The 17,253-nt window shown below is 37.8% G+C and overlaps 4 protein-coding genes across 5 annotated transcripts; 2 read left to right on the top strand and 2 right to left on the bottom strand.

Annotated features, from left to right (window-relative positions):
* The first annotated feature begins 119 nt into the window (after nucleotides 1–119).
* On the top strand, nucleotides 120–1,010 carry LOC118435846. Its single transcript, XM_035852309.1, has 2 exons — nucleotides 120–287; nucleotides 421–1,010. The coding sequence occupies exons 1-2, from the start codon at nucleotides 252–254 to the stop codon at nucleotides 763–765; spliced, it is 381 nt and encodes a 126-aa protein (XP_035708202.1). The 5' UTR covers nucleotides 120–251; the 3' UTR covers nucleotides 766–1,010.
* A 1,195-nt stretch (nucleotides 1,011–2,205) lies between these two features.
* On the bottom strand, nucleotides 2,206–4,719 carry LOC118435641. The gene is made up of 4 exons (XM_035851982.1): nucleotides 4,559–4,719; nucleotides 4,196–4,390; nucleotides 2,844–3,290; nucleotides 2,206–2,762 (listed from the first exon to the last, which is right to left on the bottom strand). The coding sequence occupies exons 2-4, from the start codon at nucleotides 4,388–4,390 to the stop codon at nucleotides 2,598–2,600; spliced, it is 807 nt and encodes a 268-aa protein (XP_035707875.1). The 5' UTR covers nucleotides 4,559–4,719; the 3' UTR covers nucleotides 2,206–2,597.
* A 7,244-nt stretch (nucleotides 4,720–11,963) lies between these two features.
* LOC118435515 lies at nucleotides 11,964–15,233 on the bottom strand. Of its 2 annotated transcripts, none has more exons than XM_035851674.1 (4): nucleotides 14,886–15,225; nucleotides 12,793–14,783; nucleotides 12,542–12,620; nucleotides 11,964–12,483 (listed from the first exon to the last, which is right to left on the bottom strand). In XM_035851674.1, exons 1-4 carry the CDS (start codon nucleotides 15,145–15,147, stop codon nucleotides 12,236–12,238), a joined length of 2,580 nt encoding a protein of 859 aa, XP_035707567.1. In that variant the 5' UTR covers nucleotides 15,148–15,225; the 3' UTR covers nucleotides 11,964–12,235. The 2 variants fall into 2 exon arrangements, with proteins under 2 accessions (XP_035707567.1, XP_035707568.1); XM_035851675.1 differs by having other exon boundaries at nucleotides 12,340–12,479; nucleotides 14,886–15,233.
* A 491-nt stretch (nucleotides 15,234–15,724) lies between these two features.
* Nucleotides 15,725–16,309, top strand: LOC110850139. Its single transcript, XM_022097621.2, has 2 exons — nucleotides 15,725–16,099; nucleotides 16,161–16,309. The coding sequence occupies exons 1-2, from the start codon at nucleotides 15,793–15,795 to the stop codon at nucleotides 16,223–16,225; spliced, it is 372 nt and encodes a 123-aa protein (XP_021953313.1). The 5' UTR covers nucleotides 15,725–15,792; the 3' UTR covers nucleotides 16,226–16,309.
* Nucleotides 16,310–17,253: the final 944 nt, after the last annotated feature.

Below are 17,253 nucleotides of genomic sequence, written 5' to 3'. Positions count from 1 at the left end.
CATACTTTAATACAGGATTATTTTTAATATTCCGAGCAGGGAAAACTAGTTATTTTCGTCCCTGCCCTTCACACACTAATGGTAATAAAACCAGTCCCGTCGTACCCACTAACAAGACACCATCAGCGTGAATTCGCGTGACAACTTAACAAAAACATTTTCAGAAAACGAGTGCACAGTTTAAATTAACTTGTGACGCATTAAGTTCGTTTTGAGGATTTTACTTTAAAACCTTAGAAATCTGCATAAAAATGGAAACGCACAACTTAATTTCCACTTTGCCCGAGGTATGTGATTGATTAACACAAAATATCGATGGATTTTGTGCCTATTTATTTCACGATTTGAAACAAATTCAAATAGTAATTAAGCACGGCGAAACTTTACTTATTTCATAACAAAAAATTTCAATTATTTCAGATAATTTCTCAAATCATGGAATTCCTGCCCAGCTCCGACTTAGAATCGGCCTCTCTCGTCCATCCCACGTGGGAAAAGGAAGCCCTTAGACACCTCCTGATACGAAATCCGGTCGATGTCCTCCTCACCAATTCCAAGGCCCTTCTCCCCCTTAGGAAACTATCCCCCAAACACCTCAACGTAATTGTCTGTGCGCCCGAGGAAAATGCGGAGACTTTTTGGTCAAAAATAGATTCACTTGCAGCAACTAGCACCGTGACCAAATTCTCTATATACCCCTCGACAACTCCTTCCGCCACGTGGCGTCTTCTTTTGTCAAGATCTATGAACCTTTCAAAAACTTGAGATCTCTCGAATTTCATCTCATTTTGGTCAATCCCAAAGCATTCTTTTCTTCCGATCGAAACTGGGCCGACCTACTTCCACATGATTCACACGTCCCCCACAAACTGACCACTTTGACCCTTAACATGTCCAAACTCTATCCCGACAAACAACTCGGGCGATGGGGCAACGTGGTCTCGCTAACCACCCGATTTCTAACTATGTTCAGCCAGGTGCAAATTCTCAAAATGATGGTCACTCCTGGCTGCCTGATTCAACAAGAAGATCTCATTTTGCCCCGCCTTACCTCAAGTCAAACTTTGCTAACGTATCTCGACTCGAGTTTAACGTTACGCTGAGCGATAGGGCACACACGTGCGAAATATTGGACCTTCTCGCGCCACAGTTGGAACACGTGTGGATTTCCACGGTACACAATATTAGTCCCACTTCGAACATCCACCCCTTGCGCTTTCTCAAGATCCCAATTCTCCCAAGGTTGAAACTTTTCGAAATTTTAAGACTACCAGGGCTCATTTGTAGCCCGGATACGAAGTGGTTTCGACCACATCTCTACCTAAATTTTGACACTGAGCGGGATGAGGTTAAGTTAGTGTATGAAAAACAATTTCCTGTTCTGGAGAGGTTAATCGTGGCGAGGGAAGAACCAATTCCCTGGAGGCGGAGGGAAATCGAGTATGTTTGTCCCGATGAGAATTTGCATTTTGAGGCGACCATGCTTTTTTTGTATGAAACTTTTTTGGCGGAGGGTGTCGCGCCGTGCGAGACGGTGAGGAGTTTGGATATTTCGCTCCCCACGGAAGACTGGGATGTGGGCGGGGTGATAATGAAACGGCGGCGTGGGCCGGATAATGGCTGGGGGTGGAAGGAAGACGTGCCTAATTTTTACGCCAGAATTTCCACGATTTTCCCCCACGTGGATTACCACGTGGTCGAGAGTGACAAAGTGGCCGTGAGAAGGGCCAAGTTCAAGAAGTTTAAGGAGATGAGGGTCGCTTTGGGGATTTTAGGTGAGGAGGGGGTACCGTTTGTGCGGATTTCGAGGAGATGTGGGACAAGGCAAAATTTCGGTCAAATTCTTTTTAACTAGATTAAGCAATTAAGATTGCTTTGGTGGGTTAAAATTTGGCATACTTTAAGTTGACAATTTGACATGTAAAATTGCATGGCTAATTATTTTTTAAATGCCGTTTCCATTTTCGAGCCGTGTGGTGTTCGGTGATGATTACTGTATCCTACTTATAAAACATGTGTGTTAATATTTAATTCACGAAAGACTGTGACTCCCCTGTACATATACTTGCATTTTCCTTTATGTTCGCATGTTTCTTTCAATATGGAAAGCTATGTATGGAAAGCTTGTTAAAAAGACCTGGGCGTAGTCCATTATCGTGACTAATAAATATTTGTGCATAATACTGATCTAATTCATTTGGAGTTTATTTAATTATTAAGGAGGAAATTTTTGCTTAAAATTTACTAAGTTGCATGCACACTAATTAAGAAAAACTCGACTATTTATCATACAAAACTTGACAGAATTTTTGCGTAAACTAATAACTATTATTCAAATGCCTCATCCGAACATAAGTAGCGTAGTACATCTAACCAATCTAAATTTTACCGTAGTTGGAATCAGATTGTCCGACATAATAAATTAATTACGAAATTGCCTCTGGACAGACTACTAAATCTGAATACATAATTTGGACATTTACAAAAACGAGAGCATTGTAAGCTTCTAGAATACATATGTACCGAATTTTAATTTTCAGTCTTAAGAATTTCAGAAATTCTCTCTTTAATAATGTTGAACTTCAAATATCCTTGCTTTACTTGTCGATTTGCTGGAGTCGTTGTTGTTTCAGTTTGTTCTTAATGTTGGCACAGTAGGGCACCGCGCACCCAGGTTTCAAGCATTTCTTAGCATGAAGGCAGCAAAGAGCAATTAGCTGTTTGCAAACAGCGCAACCACCAATGACCCTTCGCGGGCATGTCTAAAATAAGAATGTAATTGAAGTGTTAATTATAAATATTATTTAATATTACTAAATTATGTCTAAATTCTGGAGACTTACCTTAGCATGGTTAACAATTCGCTTAAATTTATGGCAATTCCGCTGTTGACAAATGGCATCTCGACATCCATGAGAATGTTCAAGATCCATAACGTGGCTATAAGTTGAGGTCCATCTTGCTTCTTTTGTACTATCTTTGACTTTAGGAGAAAGGTCATCTCCCAACTTCTGTGGGTCCATCATCGGCGAAACTTCACCCATGGGACAATCCAATACAGCCGTCTCGTTTATACGGCCTTCCTCCAAAATAGAAGTTAAACCCAAACCAATACTTGGTAGAGGGATGTTCTGAGTGGTCACACTACAATTCCTGCTCCCTGGTTGCGGCGGCGCATTAATCGCCATGTAACCATCAATTTCAGCCGTAGGTGGAAGACACGCCGGCGGATTGCTGGATAAACCGGAAGCATCATTCCGTCTTTCCGCCTCGTAGCAGTCGTATTTTGTCTGAAAACAAATTTAATTAGCTCTCGGGTTGAGGGGCCGTCCATAAACCACGTAACGCAAAAATCGCGATTTTCTAGACCCCTCCTCCCCCCTTCAACATGCGCAACATTAGGCACAATATCATTGGAGCCTTAGACCCCCCCTCCCCCCTCTCGCGTTACGTAATTTATGGACGACACCTTACAGATTAGTCGTTGTCGGTGTCCCAGGACATATTTGATGTATAATGCGCAAGGATATAGGTATAAATCTATGCATGTTTTTTGTTGAATGCTTGGTTGAGGTCTAGCCTTCTGGACCACTTTTTTAATGCGACTACCGTTAGCCCAAGTGGGCTAGCAGTGGGCGGGGCGCAGGGGGCCAACGGTGGGCGGGGCGCAGGGGGCCAACGGTGGGCGGGGCCCAAGCGAGGTAGTTATCCAGGCTTTCCGCGTACTTGCAACCTAAGGGATTATCCATATACATATTACGTCATCAAAAATTTTCGATTTTATCACCCACCCACCTTACGTAAACATTAACGGATAGGGAATTTTAACATGGTAAAGATAGGAAGACCAAAACCACCCACCCACTAATATGATGACATAATATATGGACGTTCCCTAACCTGCTCGCTTCGCTCGCTTAAACACGAGCAATACCCCACTAGGGGCATAAATTCGAAAAATTTTCCAACTTTTTTTTGGTGCAAAAATAAAAGTCTTAAAATGTTCTGAAACATGTAAAAATGCAAAAAAAACAAATGGTCCAGAAGGCTAGAATGATACCGAATGCTTTTCTAATTTGACTTCGCCTTGCTGTCAATAAGCCAAGACCATAAAGTCGCAAGGGTTCCATATTAACGAAATGTATATTTATAAATCACTTATTATTGCACCAAAAAAATAATTCCACCAACCAACCTTCTCCCCAACTTCCTTCGCATGCCTCAAAATCGAGATGATATCTCCCATCGCAACGACGCCAAGGTCTCGTAAACACTCCTTGTTTAAATCCAACAACATATCCATCCTCATCCTGTGCTCGTCAAAAGTTAGGGCGTACTTTGTCGCAATGTGGGGAGGAATTCTGGCATCTTGAAAGAATTTTAGCCACATCTGAGAAGAACAAGACAATCGCGACCAGTTATATTTTAAACATATAATTACGACTAAAATCACCCTTTTTAATCGTCCACTAAATTAACTAATGTATCGGAGCAAAATCACATAAGAAAGATGTTTAAGAATTTTGAAAAATATTTGATATTATTGTTTTCTACCAACCGTTCTGTAATTTATACCGCTTTTGCCCAGCGATTGGGAGGATGGAGTGACAAACAAAATTTGAAATCTTGGTAAAAATAATTCACACAATTATTTATTCAATTGTGAAAGATGAATAATAACAAATCAGAGAAACATGTATTTTTCTTCTCTCACTTTTAACACATGCCTTTCTCTTTATTCGGTTCAAAGTCCAACACTTTGTTCAAGTTTGTCTCTCACACCGTCCACTCGACTGTTGTAAAATGCATACATAAGGAACAAGTTACTTTTTGTACAAATTCATATTCCTATAATTATTTTAGAGTCCCATATTTTACGGACTTAGAGAAATTTGACACTTCTACGAATGAATTTGGTTTTATGCATTTGTGGGAAACAAATATGATGGGACGATTTCAACGAATAACACACCTAATAACTTATGCAATGAACAACAAAGTTCTCAATACTATTTTTTTGATACTTAAAACTCTACTCCCCATATCAATGGGTAGCTACGTAGAGGACTTAACTATGTGTGAGAACAACAAAGTTCTCAATACTATGTACAATTACAAGCGACGCCGTGTTAAGGTCTAACTTATTCACAACTTATTTGTAACTTATTCACATCTGGCACGTTTTTTTATTTTTTGTGAAATTCTAGGCGGCATGTGTGCAGGGGTATTTTTAATTGAAAATATTAGCCAACCAAGCAGGAGGAGAGAATTGTATCAGTGGTTCAGTGCTGTTTCAACGTTTGCATCTTTACAGTATTGCCAATTTTGATAACACTTTCTCTTGAATACCGTAAATAGCGAATACAGATAAAAAAGTAGCGCTAGAGACACTGAATTTCCTTTAACTCGACACCGTTTCTGACAAGTATGTGCATTTTACCATTGACCTTGTCCTTCAGGTCATGAGGTCAAAGATATTGACGGTGTTGAAGGACTAGTCTAAAGATAGGCTGTTTCCCGGCTAAGCGAGTTTCGAGTTCTAACCTGTCTAGATTTATAGGTCAGGATAGTAGAAGAAAAAGTCATAATGGGCGCGTTGCCAGATAATGCCTGCGTCACCTTCTGTAGGCCAAAAACTGAAGATTTCGCCATGTCAATTTTTGATAGCTTCAGGGGCCATTATATCCAAAACGGCTAAATATTTCTTAATACTACCAATTTGAGAAATGATGGTACTTACACACGGTTACTAAAAAACTGCATACCGAGTTATTATCATTTAAACCTCAAACGTATTTAGTACGTCAAATTATCAACCGTAGATGGGCAATTGCAAGAACGAGTGTCGACCTTAGTCCCAGAATGCAAAATTATCAAGTTTTCAGTGTTAAATTTTGACATATTTGATTTTTTAACTCGAAAACTAAGAATATACCATCTCCAAATTTTTGATATGTTGCATGGGTATAGTTGTTCTTCCAAATAAAAATTACTCGAGCCAAATCCTACGGTGGCATCTAAGCATAGTAAGCGAAATATTTGCAAAAAAACGTAAAAAATAATGATTTTTTTAGATCGGATTTTTTAGTGGAGTGGGTTTACATGATAATAACTCGGTATGCAGTTTTTTAGTAACCGTGTGTAAGTACCATCATTTCTCAAATTGGTAGTATTAAGAAATATTTAGCCGTTTTGGATATAATGGCCCCTGAAGCTATCAAAAATTGACATGGCGAAATCTTCAGTTTTTGGCCTACAGAAGGTGACGCAGGCATTATCTGGCAACGCGCCCATTATGACTTTTTCTTCTACTATCCTGACCTATAAATCTAGACAGGTTAGAACTCGAAACTCGCTTAGCCGGGAAACAGCCTATCTTTAGACTAGTCCTTCGTGGTGAAATTCCCTACAAATGACATCCATTTATGCATTTTTGACCTCATGAAGTTACACGCACAAATAATTCCATTGTATGTATTTATTCTAACGCCGTCTCAAGTTTCTCCCATTTAGCATGCATATTACCGTATTAACATTTATTCAAATTTAACTTCAGTGAATTACATATTTCCGCTGCGTCCAAAAAATAAGACGCCATGATTTGCGTATGTAGTTATCTGAGTACCGCATAGCGACACACACGAATGAAACTGTTGAAAATTAGCCGACAATCGCAACCACGAAGAGTACATAATTTAATTAACTCTGCAAACGTACATAACTTCGGTATAATCATATCACAATCACGGAACTTCAACCTTAACCAGCACTTAAATCATATTCAATCATGGGATGCGCAACCAGGCTTACATACATATGCACCTGTTCACTTTCATTCATAATAGTTTATGAGTATGAATTTCCTTCCATATGCAGGATTACTGAAAAAAAGATTCCCTCATTTTAGCCTAACAAACTTGAATAAAAGGATTTTTCGCTCCTTTTATTTTATAAGCTGTGCCTAATACATGGGGCAAAGTAAGAAATGAATTCGAATAAAATGAGTTTGAAGGAAAAGGACTGTATGTGAATGAAAATCGTAATTCAAAAATCGGGATGATTGACTTTTGAGTGAAAATATTTTTTTGAACAGGTATTTTTGTATTTACATACATCGAGAAGTTAAGTTGTTATCCTATCAAGATAATCGTTGAAGAAGATCCACTATTTATTTTTACAAATGCTGAAACCCCCTCGCTCCCGCGGCCTGTTGAGACCGACCCACTGATTACTTATCTTATAATGCGGCACACTCGTTGACGTAGGGAGTCACCTTGACAAATTCAGTCTACATACATACGCTTTTCCATCCTTTTGTCGGCACATTGAGTCGCAAATTTTTAGTATAAAATGACCCAAGGTGTGCGAAAAATGCTCAGTTCGACAAACGGGCGAAATATTAAAATTTAAACGCAATAACATGCGCCCTGCAAAATGTTTTGCGAGCTTGGTTTCCTTCGCCCTTTTCATCCAGACGGCGTGCTGCTCCCAGGTCACACAGCCCTCCGAATGTGGTCTGATGAAGGAGGATGAGGTGAGAACTTGCACGTGCAAAAATATACTGCAAAAATTGGTCTATATTGTATCTCTTTTTATCATATACAGTACATGCCGTACTGTCCCGGATAGGTCATCCCACTTATCACCCGTACCCGTACGACTGCGCAAAGTTTCTCGAGTGCTCAAATGGTTTAGCGATAGTAAGTGTATTTCATTTATATAATTAATTCCCCTTTCTCGAAAAGTAACCGTATTTTTCATTTGAAATTAAGTAAACTGTACTAAACACAGAATAAGTTTAACTTGATAAGCAGTAGTCATTTGCTTAACTTTAGAGTGCAAAGTGTGACTCCGTTCTAAAATTATTTTTAACAGTATGAATATACACATTTTTTGCTAGGCACAATGTTGCCCAAATAGGACAGTGTGGAATCAAGACTTGCTCGTCTGCGACCACGAATCGACCACGCCATGCGTCACTTTAACGACGCCACCGCCAAGAGGGACCACTATGCCGACTACAGTGACAACGATCCCAACTACCAGGACCATACCGGCTAGGACAACCACAGCGGTAAAATTGCTTATAATGAGGAATTGTATATTTGTACTAGTCACCTCATCTGCATATTCTTACGGATTCACGACAGACATAGAGTTTAGTTGATCTGGAAAGCCCGTATCGCCAAAAGTGGGCATAGCGAGATTTATGTAAATGAGGTGATACGCCTAAGTAAGAGCATATTTATTATCCTCTAATGCCTTTACCTTTGTCCCCGTCAGGATCCAATTACCTGGATTTGCCCCGAAGGTTACACAGGAGTTATAGCCCATCCGTCCGATTGCCGCTATTACTACATCTGTGACCATTACTATGGTCCGCGGTTTCATGCCTGTCCCCACGGCTTATACTACAACCCGGTAAAGATGTTGCAAATATTCGGATAAATATTAACCTAACTTTGAACAAATGTAACGACATTTTGGATGAACATGTAGGACACTGAGGAATGTGACTGGCCCCACAATGTTCCCAACTGCGTTGGAGATAGTGTCCCCTACACACCAACCCCAAAGCCACGCACGACAAAATCCCTACCAAATTACAGAAACCAACGGAGAGCAATTAGATAAGATCCGTACGCTTACAAGGCTTAAATTTAATACAAAGACGATTAGCACATTTTTACTTGGCAAAATCATTCCCATATTTACATTAATCTATTGTATCACTGAGAAACATTAAATTTAGATTTCGGGATAAATGTACATGCAAAGCATTACTTGCCAAGTTGAATTAATTTAATTATGCAGCTCTGTAATGACTGATGTAGTAATGCAAAAAATAAATTTGTGTTCAAAATGACAACTAAACGTACTTCATGAAGTAAAAAATTTAGACTCGAAATTACATACACGCATGTAATTTTGAGTCTAATTAAAATATAGTTGGCTATTTATGTAAAAAGCTAAAATAAGAGATTTTCAAAATTCTCATACAATCCAAAACAAGGTCAGAATTTCATGATAAAAAACACTTAAAAAGTTTTAAACGAATTCATACATAAACGTGTAGGTTATTTAAATCGTTTCAATAGAACTAGACCATTAAATTTGCAATTATTTATCATTACTTTACTTATCATTAATGATTCGACCGTCTTTTTCTTTCTTAGCAACAAATAATATAAATATTTACAGCTAGACATGTAATGTTACTACCTGTACATACTTAAGTAAGGATTGATATAGATTTTTGCATGAAAATTTGCACATACAAAGTCATTCCAGTTCTCCGCATAGAAACACTCTTAAATAAAAATAATGTTACCTTTTTGTACAGTAAATGCACTATGCATTATAATAAATTATACCAAATCCAGAGTCTGGATTCCATACTAAACTTTAGTATGGCTTGCTTAATTTAGATTCAGATTACTGTTCAACAGGATGGAAATGGGATTATTTCTAAGAGTTTACGATGACTAGCATTCATTCCAGTAAACGCTTATTTATTTATCCATGAGCAACATATTAATTAACCTGTCCACGCAAAACTGCCAAATAATGAATGATGTCAACCCATCAAAGAACTTACCATCTCCCATCCCCACTTTTAAGGGAGGACACGACGTCAAAAATTTCTTAAACCAGGCATTCTGTGATCGCAAACTTTTCATGTTTTTTGCAAGCTTCACGCTCACAACGTACGGTTTACTGAGAGAGTGCAACGTGATATGAATTATTACGAAGTAATCGATCACCATCAAGTAAAAGAATGCGGACACGCCAAAACTAATATTTTCCCAGGATGTTATGATCACGTAGAGTGACGTTATTTCTGACAGCATGGTCAGCAAGACAAAAATAGTGATGAGCGGCTTTCGCATGACGGAGTTGACCAGGTTTTGAAATACTTGTGCGACACGAAAACCCGATAAGCCGTGAATCCCAAATTTGTACTGGTCCAGTTGTCTAAATATTGCAAAATTTCGATTTAAGAAAAGGTCATTTTACCGGTAACCATCACTCCTGTTCGAAAACCTGGCCGCATTCAAAATTTATTCAATTTACACAAAAATCGGAAGAAATATTTATTTATTCAAAATTTTAAAACTAAACTTTTATTCATTACTCATTTTTTATTCATTTGAACTCAAATTCGCCTTATTATATGGATTTCTCAATATACCTCATATATTAAGCATAGCTTGAAAACTGAACAATGAATAAAATTAATCATTCATTCTTCATGAATATGAGGAGAATAAATATTCATTCATTTTAAAATTTGGAAAAAATTATTAACTAATTATTCATGAACCTATTGAGTAATAAATGAACAAGCTACCTATGCACATATGTATTCATTCTCTATTAATTAAATGAATGTGAACAGGTATGATAGTAATAACGTAAAGCCTCACCTTTCAATCATCTTAATCCATAACTCCACCATTACGGAAGGATAAAGAAAAACTCGACTAATCGTAGCAATCATAACTGATGGTAACGAGAACCACACGTACCACTGTGCAGCCCCATTTACCACGCGTAACCACATCTCCGCGTCTTGGTCGCCCCATCCATCCCGACACTCGAGGAGCACCTCGTTTAGGATGGAGGGAGGCGTACAGGGTCTAAAAGATCCCAGCGCCCCCAGCATTACGGGGATGACAAATAATGAAAACTTTGCTGCATCAAGATTGGACAGAATGTTGATTTTCGTGTAGTCTGATGCCCCTGAAATTTGCAAAAGTCATAATTAGCACACTGTTGTAAATCGTGTACTAAAATAATACCAGGCGGTATTCATATATGACTCTGCCATAGTGTTTTTGATAAGTAATATCATGGAGTAAAAGCTCCGTATAATAGTTTCACCATATCGGGAGCAAATATTTACCGACAGGTATACGTTTGATACCAGGTGGTAACAAATTTAACACCGATAAGTCAGTATCTGACTGACTACATAGATATACCAGATTTCTAACAGAGTCCACATCATTTATGAATAAAACTTACCTCTGCTAATGCATTTCGCCTCCATCCAGACACAAGTTTTCAGCACTTGTGGTAATTCTCTTTTACGAAATAGGAGACAAATGTGCAACACAAATATCATATCGTACGAAATAAGAAAGTAAAACGCAATTACTTTCTGCCAGATGGGAAGACTTCCGTGCGAATTATAGATATTTTTGTAAAACCAGAAAGAATAAGTAACATTGTAGAAAAACCATAGCAGCGCAGTGCAAACGTAGATAACCCAATGTCTTATTTTTTTAATAACTGAAAACTCCTTGCTTCCAGGTTCTGACGTTATCGGAATTGAAAATGATCTTATCGACCATTTAGTCAGCCAGGTCATGACAGGTAAGTATGACGTCTCCAAGTGGGAGAATGGGCTGACAAGTTTTCTTAAGAGATTATCCATTTTGAAAGTTAGAACCTTGTATTTTTTAAATTTTTGGGTGAAAGTAGACATGAAAGTTTTCACCATCGATTCCGCAAAGAAGTTATTGTTGAGTGGGTAAGAAAATTGTCGAAACATGTATCAGCCAGAAAAAACAAATAAATGTGTCATTTCAATTACTGTAATCAATAAGGCTTTTACTACTTCGTGAAAAGAATGGCCATTCTTATATGCTGACAATACGAAGTTTATATTGGTGAAAATTCATTTTACTTATAACATGCAAACAATTTCCTTGTTCACAAGTTGTGTTAATTACTATGGTTTTATATGGTAATCAAAGTGTGACAGCAAAGACGCATTAATTTTAGTACTGGCTGCCTTCTCTCCAGACTTGTTATTAAAAACTTGTAAACCGTAATTTGTTTCGAAAAGTGGAATATTACGTGAGTAAAGGAGTAATTAACATGCAATGTGTATGCTACCATTGCGGGGTACTGGGGTTTAAAAATATGTATGCAAAATATCCAACAACGCGAAAAAGCCGAAGGTCTATTCTTGTATTCATTTCCATTCTTTCATTCTATAATACATATAAGACTATACCTGTATCGCATAAAGTAGCTTGCGCTACTTAATAAATAATAAATAATCTTCGCACTTATTTAGTTTTAAATAATAAATATTCTCCGGGCGTTAAGCATTATTTTAATAAAAACTTATTTAAATAACGCAACTCTGGAGATCTCACATCTGTGGATGGATTCCACAGGGATCTGTGGATTCCCTAGGCTTGTAATTAAAGTTTAATTCATACTACCTGCCCGAGAATGCTATCTTCTTCATTAGTGTGACCATTCTCTCATGATAGCGTAGCTTTAAATTATTGATCCTTACATTTACGGATCTTTTTTCTTCCTTTAATATCGATTTTTTCTCACGGTAGTTTAATTTTAGTAGTTTAACGTCATTTATATCTTCGAAATGCACCGATGTTGAACAACAGTCATTTGCAGAACAGCCATCTTTGTTTTGTCCATTGGGCCTCTCTAAGGTTGAACTACCTAGCATATTGATGAGATTAATATCTTCTGAGAAATTTACATATAATTTAATTATTACATTCTTTAGAAGAACAGCAATCAACGACATGTGCGGGAACAGGTTGTTCGTCAAACGTGAGAGGATTATCCGAATGTTTCTGCATAAAGGTTCATCAACAATGAATCCCAATATTACCAATAGTTAACCATAATAGCATTGCAATGGTGACGTCACAGGTGCGAAAAACAGGAGTATATAGCGAAGCTAATTAAACGGACACTAGTTGTGTCACACTACCTGCATTTAAAATTATGCAGTTTCTTACATACCAAGTATTTCTCGATCTTGTTTTTTGTGTCAATCGTATCCGGGTGGTCCTCCCCAATAAGTCCAGCTTGCTTCTGGTAAACGTCTTTTAGCATATCTATTGCTGAATATATCTCACCCAAGTGAAAAATTGCACGGGCCAGCATATATTTTGCAATTAACTCTCGGGCTTGATTATCTTGGTGATCGGCCCTCTTCTTAATAACGTGCTCAAACTGAACCTTGGCCTTGCTATAATCCTTCATTTTATAGTAGCAATATCCCAGCGAATGTGTTACTCGTAGCACTTCATCTTGGTAACCCTTTTCCTTGAACCAATTGAGTACCCCCTGCAACTTCACTTCTGCATCGGAAAATTGTTTGAGGTCACTTAGCGCACCGGCGATATTGGACTGACATTTATTTACTTCTATACTATCCTCGCCAAAAATTAGTGATTTACCAGCGCATACTTCTTTGTACAATTTGAGTGCCTTTTCAAATTTTTGTACGTTGTAATAAGAGTTGGCCAGGTGCTGAAGTATTGTAAAACATTTTTCATTTGGTTGTTCGGAAGGCAGTGTGTATGTATTGTTAATGCCCTTGAATAACTTTACAGCTTCGTTACCCTTTCCTAGTCGGCGCAAAGCCAGACCACAGTTTATTTTCATTTCCAACAAGAGTTCCGGGTTTAGAGGGTTGTTTTCAGCCTCATTTATGCTCTTAATTACGCTCTCAGCAAAACACAGGCCTTCATTGTACATGAAAAGTTTATCTAGACGACCTGATATTTTTAGAGCAACTAGCATCAACTCTTCCGAGATAGACATCTCCTTGAGTGAATGTTCCCAAACGAATAGAAAATGTCGAATTTCCGGTACGGATTGACACCCAATTTCTAGGTTGATAAGGATGTCGTACAACATTTTGTTATCTATTCGCTTAATGCATCGTACAACTTGTTGGACAATAGGGTTCATCTGTAAGCATTCATTTTTTTCGCTTTTTATTAAACACAGGGAACTTAAGAAGTTCAAGCTCTCCTGAAAAACTTTCTCATCGACAGTTTCTTTCCAGCAGGTGAAAACTTTCAACAGAAATGTCGTTTCGACATGGTCTGGTCCGAGGCATGCGATAATCTGGAGTAGGTTAAAAGCATATTGATGCTTATTGTTGTCCTCGCTACTACTTTGAAGTTGGTTAATTGTTGTTGCCAGCGTTTCCAGAATAGTTTTCTCATACTTGGATCTTCCAAATTGGTGTAATTGAATAGAAAGCAAGGTTGCAGATTTCGCCTTGCATTCCTCAATATAGGCGTGAATGGTTTGTTTGGAAACGTTATGTGTCTGTTTGTACAATAGGTACCACGTGGCTTGCTCCAAGGCCAGAGGATAGTTGTTGACAAACTGGCAAAGTAGCCGCATGGAAGCTTCCGTCTCTTCCGACATCAGAGTGCATTTTACATAGTTTAGAGCTGATTCCTCGTCTAGTTCGGTAACATCGATAAGGTGGCTTCTATGAATGTGGTACAAATTTTTATTGCTGGAGGTCAATATAACCATTGCCTTGGAGTCTGCTAGGTTCATCAAAATCTTTGGTTTGACTGTAGCAGCGGTACATCCGTCCAAAACCAAAATCCATTTTTGATCAATAATTTTGCCAATATCAATCGCAATGGTTACCAATAATGACCCAGGATCTGTATTTTTAAAGTCTAGTTTACTATCTGGAAGAAATGTTTCAGCCAGGTTCGTCAACTCTTCCTTGAAATTTAGCAGGCTTATCCATATACATGGAACTTTATGGTTAATTTGCTCATTTCTAAGGAATTGTGCAACTAATTCTGTCTTTCCCATTCCAGGTAGACCGCAAAGTATTACTACTACAAAAGACGTGTGCTTATCATAAATTTCGAGCAATTTACGAATTTGCTTGTCTCTGCCGTAAAATTGGTCGATGCCAGATTTAATGTTGAACCAATATTCCCCGTGGCCGTGATAAGTTTTGATGGCATCTGTCATGAAAAGTAAATAATTAATGCACGTAATTATTTTGCATTTATGTATTTTATATATTCGTATGCAATCATAGATAAGTAGGAGAAACCTACACTTACGATAAATTTGTAGACAATTAGATTTTTTTAAAGTTGATTTCAGTAGCGATAACATACGAATTTCCCCGTGTTGACTAATTGCATATTCTATCAGTTTCTGGTACAGCCTGCGGTGGGTCAAACTAGATGATGTTACTTGATTCTGCCATGTGTCGAATTCTGCTGTTGTGTTCCTATCCAAAATCTCAGCGAATACGTCTTGCCACTTATCTTTGAACATTGCGTCTTGAAGGAATACTGCAATAATTTTTTTAGTCGTCATTTTTTAACGTGTGGACGATTACAAGGACAAGTTTGGTTTAATCAATTACACAGAGCTAAATGCTAAAGCCTTGTCGTAAATGGCGAATGGAGACGTAGATACGGAGATAATTTACATTATCGACTCCCTTACAAACAATGGAATTATTTACTTATGCATGACCACTGTCCGATAAGGCAGTCGCGTCGACATCCTGTTCACCCTCAATAAAAAAAATTTAGAGTCGTACTTACCATTACTTCAGTGAATGATGTAAATTGTTGCATCTCCGCATCACAGCTTTTTTGTGTTCGTTCAACTCCATTTATTGCGATTTACAGTTAAGTACATATTTTGAGGATGTTGACACGTAGTTGGCGTTTTTGAAGTACGTACAAGTTTATATAACTATTTATGATTGCAATTTGGTTTCGGTCGATTAAGCCGACAAATATTACATATCAGCGTTGTATTGTGTATTAGCATTTATTGTAAAAATAAAACACTTCAATGATGTAAATGTGTATATATATCTTATCTATTAACCGATAAGTGTATTGTTATATATAGGATGCGAACCAGTCGGTCCTGGGTTTTGCTTGCATTTCATGATCAAATAGATTTCATGGATGGAATAAGCCTTTCTAAAATTAGTTGGGAAACTGCATGCATCAAGGAATCAGCACGTTTCCTGTCCTCCCCCTTTTTATCAAAATATCTGCAAATATGTTTCCCACACGGGACGTTGCAGGGCGTCTAATCCGAGATAAGAAATTAACCGAGAACCTTTCCGGTTTTGCAACTGCACTAATTTCGGATAATTCCTGGTCCGAAGAACTTCAAATAAACGAGAATGACAAGTTGAACTTTATCAAAGAAATATTGCAAAAATGGGTATCGAAAAATGGGATTGCAGCTACTCTCACTAAACTGGTGGAGTTGCTACTGTTGGCAAAACTTGATAGTGCAGCAGGTAAAATACAGTAACGATTATTCAAATAAGCTGATTTTGAAAATGTTAATTTTGAATCTAGGCATAATCCAGCAAGGGTTTGGCATGTACGACAAGCAGCTCGGGCCAAATCCACCGTTCACTTAATTAAAATCATACTTACACATCTTAATCATAAATTGATCATAAACACATTTGTCAAAAAAATTGTAAATATGCCTACTTTACAAATAAAATAGAGTTTCAGAAGTCAATAAAATATGTCCGGTTAAAAATAAGTAACTTCATCATTAGCATGCTAAATATAATGTTATTCATTTTATTTGTACGCACTATGAACAAGGTTTTAAAATTTTAGAATTTACTCAGGTTGCGAAAAAGCGAGGATGACACAACAATTGGGTAAAATTTATGCAACGGTTGGATTGTGCTGTCATCCTCTTTTTTATTCAAACTTGGGTAAATTTTTCACAACTTTATATAGAGTGCATATTTACTGTGGGGATAAATATTTCTTTAGGTAAACACTTGCGCGGCATGCAGTTTCTGGCAACCACGACGTGTCGTATTTTGACCCGCAAATTTTTGGGTCTTAAAATGATTCCAAAATTCTTGATGTATATTATCATGAATATTAGTGTGCAAAAAAGTTGCTACTAATAAATATTTTTAAAAAGTGGGTTAACGTGAATCACTTACGTGATGGATGGTGCATAATGATATTTCCATAAGGAAAGTTAGCCGCCGCGGTTGGCACCGTCTGCATGATTACCGCCGCCGCCTCAATGTAATGGAATCCACCAGAAATTGAGAAATTGTGTACGGTGGCGGGCTTGAGATGCACATTGTGCAAAATATACGTCCACGTACACATATACTATGCCGTACGCAACCGCCTCAATGTTATGTATATATATATATATCGCTGCAACCGTATAAAAAAGTAGCGCCAGCGTTTCTTTTAATATGACACCGAATATCACAATTATGTATTTGTTGACCTTTGAAGTCATCGCAATGGTCAATATAGCAAAAATATTGTCATCGCTTAATTCGTGGCGAAATTTCCTTCAAATGACACCCTATATGAAAATTGTTTTTTGACCCCATCACCCCGACGACGAGGTCAGAGGTCTAAAATGGTCTAGAATTCCAGAAGTTTTGGTTCTTGTTTA

Source organism: Folsomia candida, unplaced genomic scaffold (genome assembly GCF_002217175.1).
Source record: "Folsomia candida strain VU population unplaced genomic scaffold, ASM221717v1 Fcan01_Sc005, whole genome shotgun sequence".
In the NCBI taxonomy this organism is placed as follows: domain Eukaryota; kingdom Metazoa; phylum Arthropoda; class Collembola; order Entomobryomorpha; family Isotomidae; genus Folsomia; species Folsomia candida.
The sequence above is the reverse complement of the archived record's forward strand: the minus strand, read 5'-3'. Positions and strand labels throughout refer to the sequence as shown.

Coding starts and splice junctions, on each gene's coding strand:
- LOC118435641 (XM_035851982.1), bottom strand. CDS start 4,390: ATGTGGCTAAAATTCTTTCAAGATGCCAGAATTCCTCCCCACATTGCG. Junction 3,291..4,195: donor CGAAGGAAGTTGGGGAGAAG/GTTGGTTGGTGG, acceptor ATTTGTTTTCAG/ACAAAATACGACTGCTACGA. Junction 2,763..2,843: donor GAATTGTTAACCATGCTAAG/GTAAGTCTCCAG, acceptor TTCTTATTTTAG/ACATGCCCGCGAAGGGTCAT.
- LOC118435846 (XM_035852309.1), top strand. CDS start 252: ATGGAAACGCACAACTTAATTTCCACTTTGCCCGAG. Junction 288..420: donor TAATTTCCACTTTGCCCGAG/GTATGTGATTGA, acceptor CAATTATTTCAG/ATAATTTCTCAAATCATGGA.
- LOC118435515 (XM_035851674.1), bottom strand. CDS start 15,147: ATGACGACTAAAAAAATTATTGCAGTATTCCTTCAAGACGCAATGTTC. Junction 14,784..14,885: donor TAATTGTCTACAAATTTATC/GTAAGTGTAGGT, acceptor TTTTCATGACAG/ATGCCATCAAAACTTATCAC. Junction 12,484..12,541: donor TTGCTGTTCTTCTAAAGAAT/GTAATAATTAAA, acceptor TCAATATGCTAG/GTAGTTCAACCTTAGAGAGG.
- LOC110850139 (XM_022097621.2), top strand. CDS start 15,793: ATGCATCAAGGAATCAGCACGTTTCCTGTCCTCCCCCTTTTTATCAAA. Junction 16,100..16,160: donor AAAACTTGATAGTGCAGCAG/GTAAAATACAGT, acceptor TTTTGAATCTAG/GCATAATCCAGCAAGGGTTT.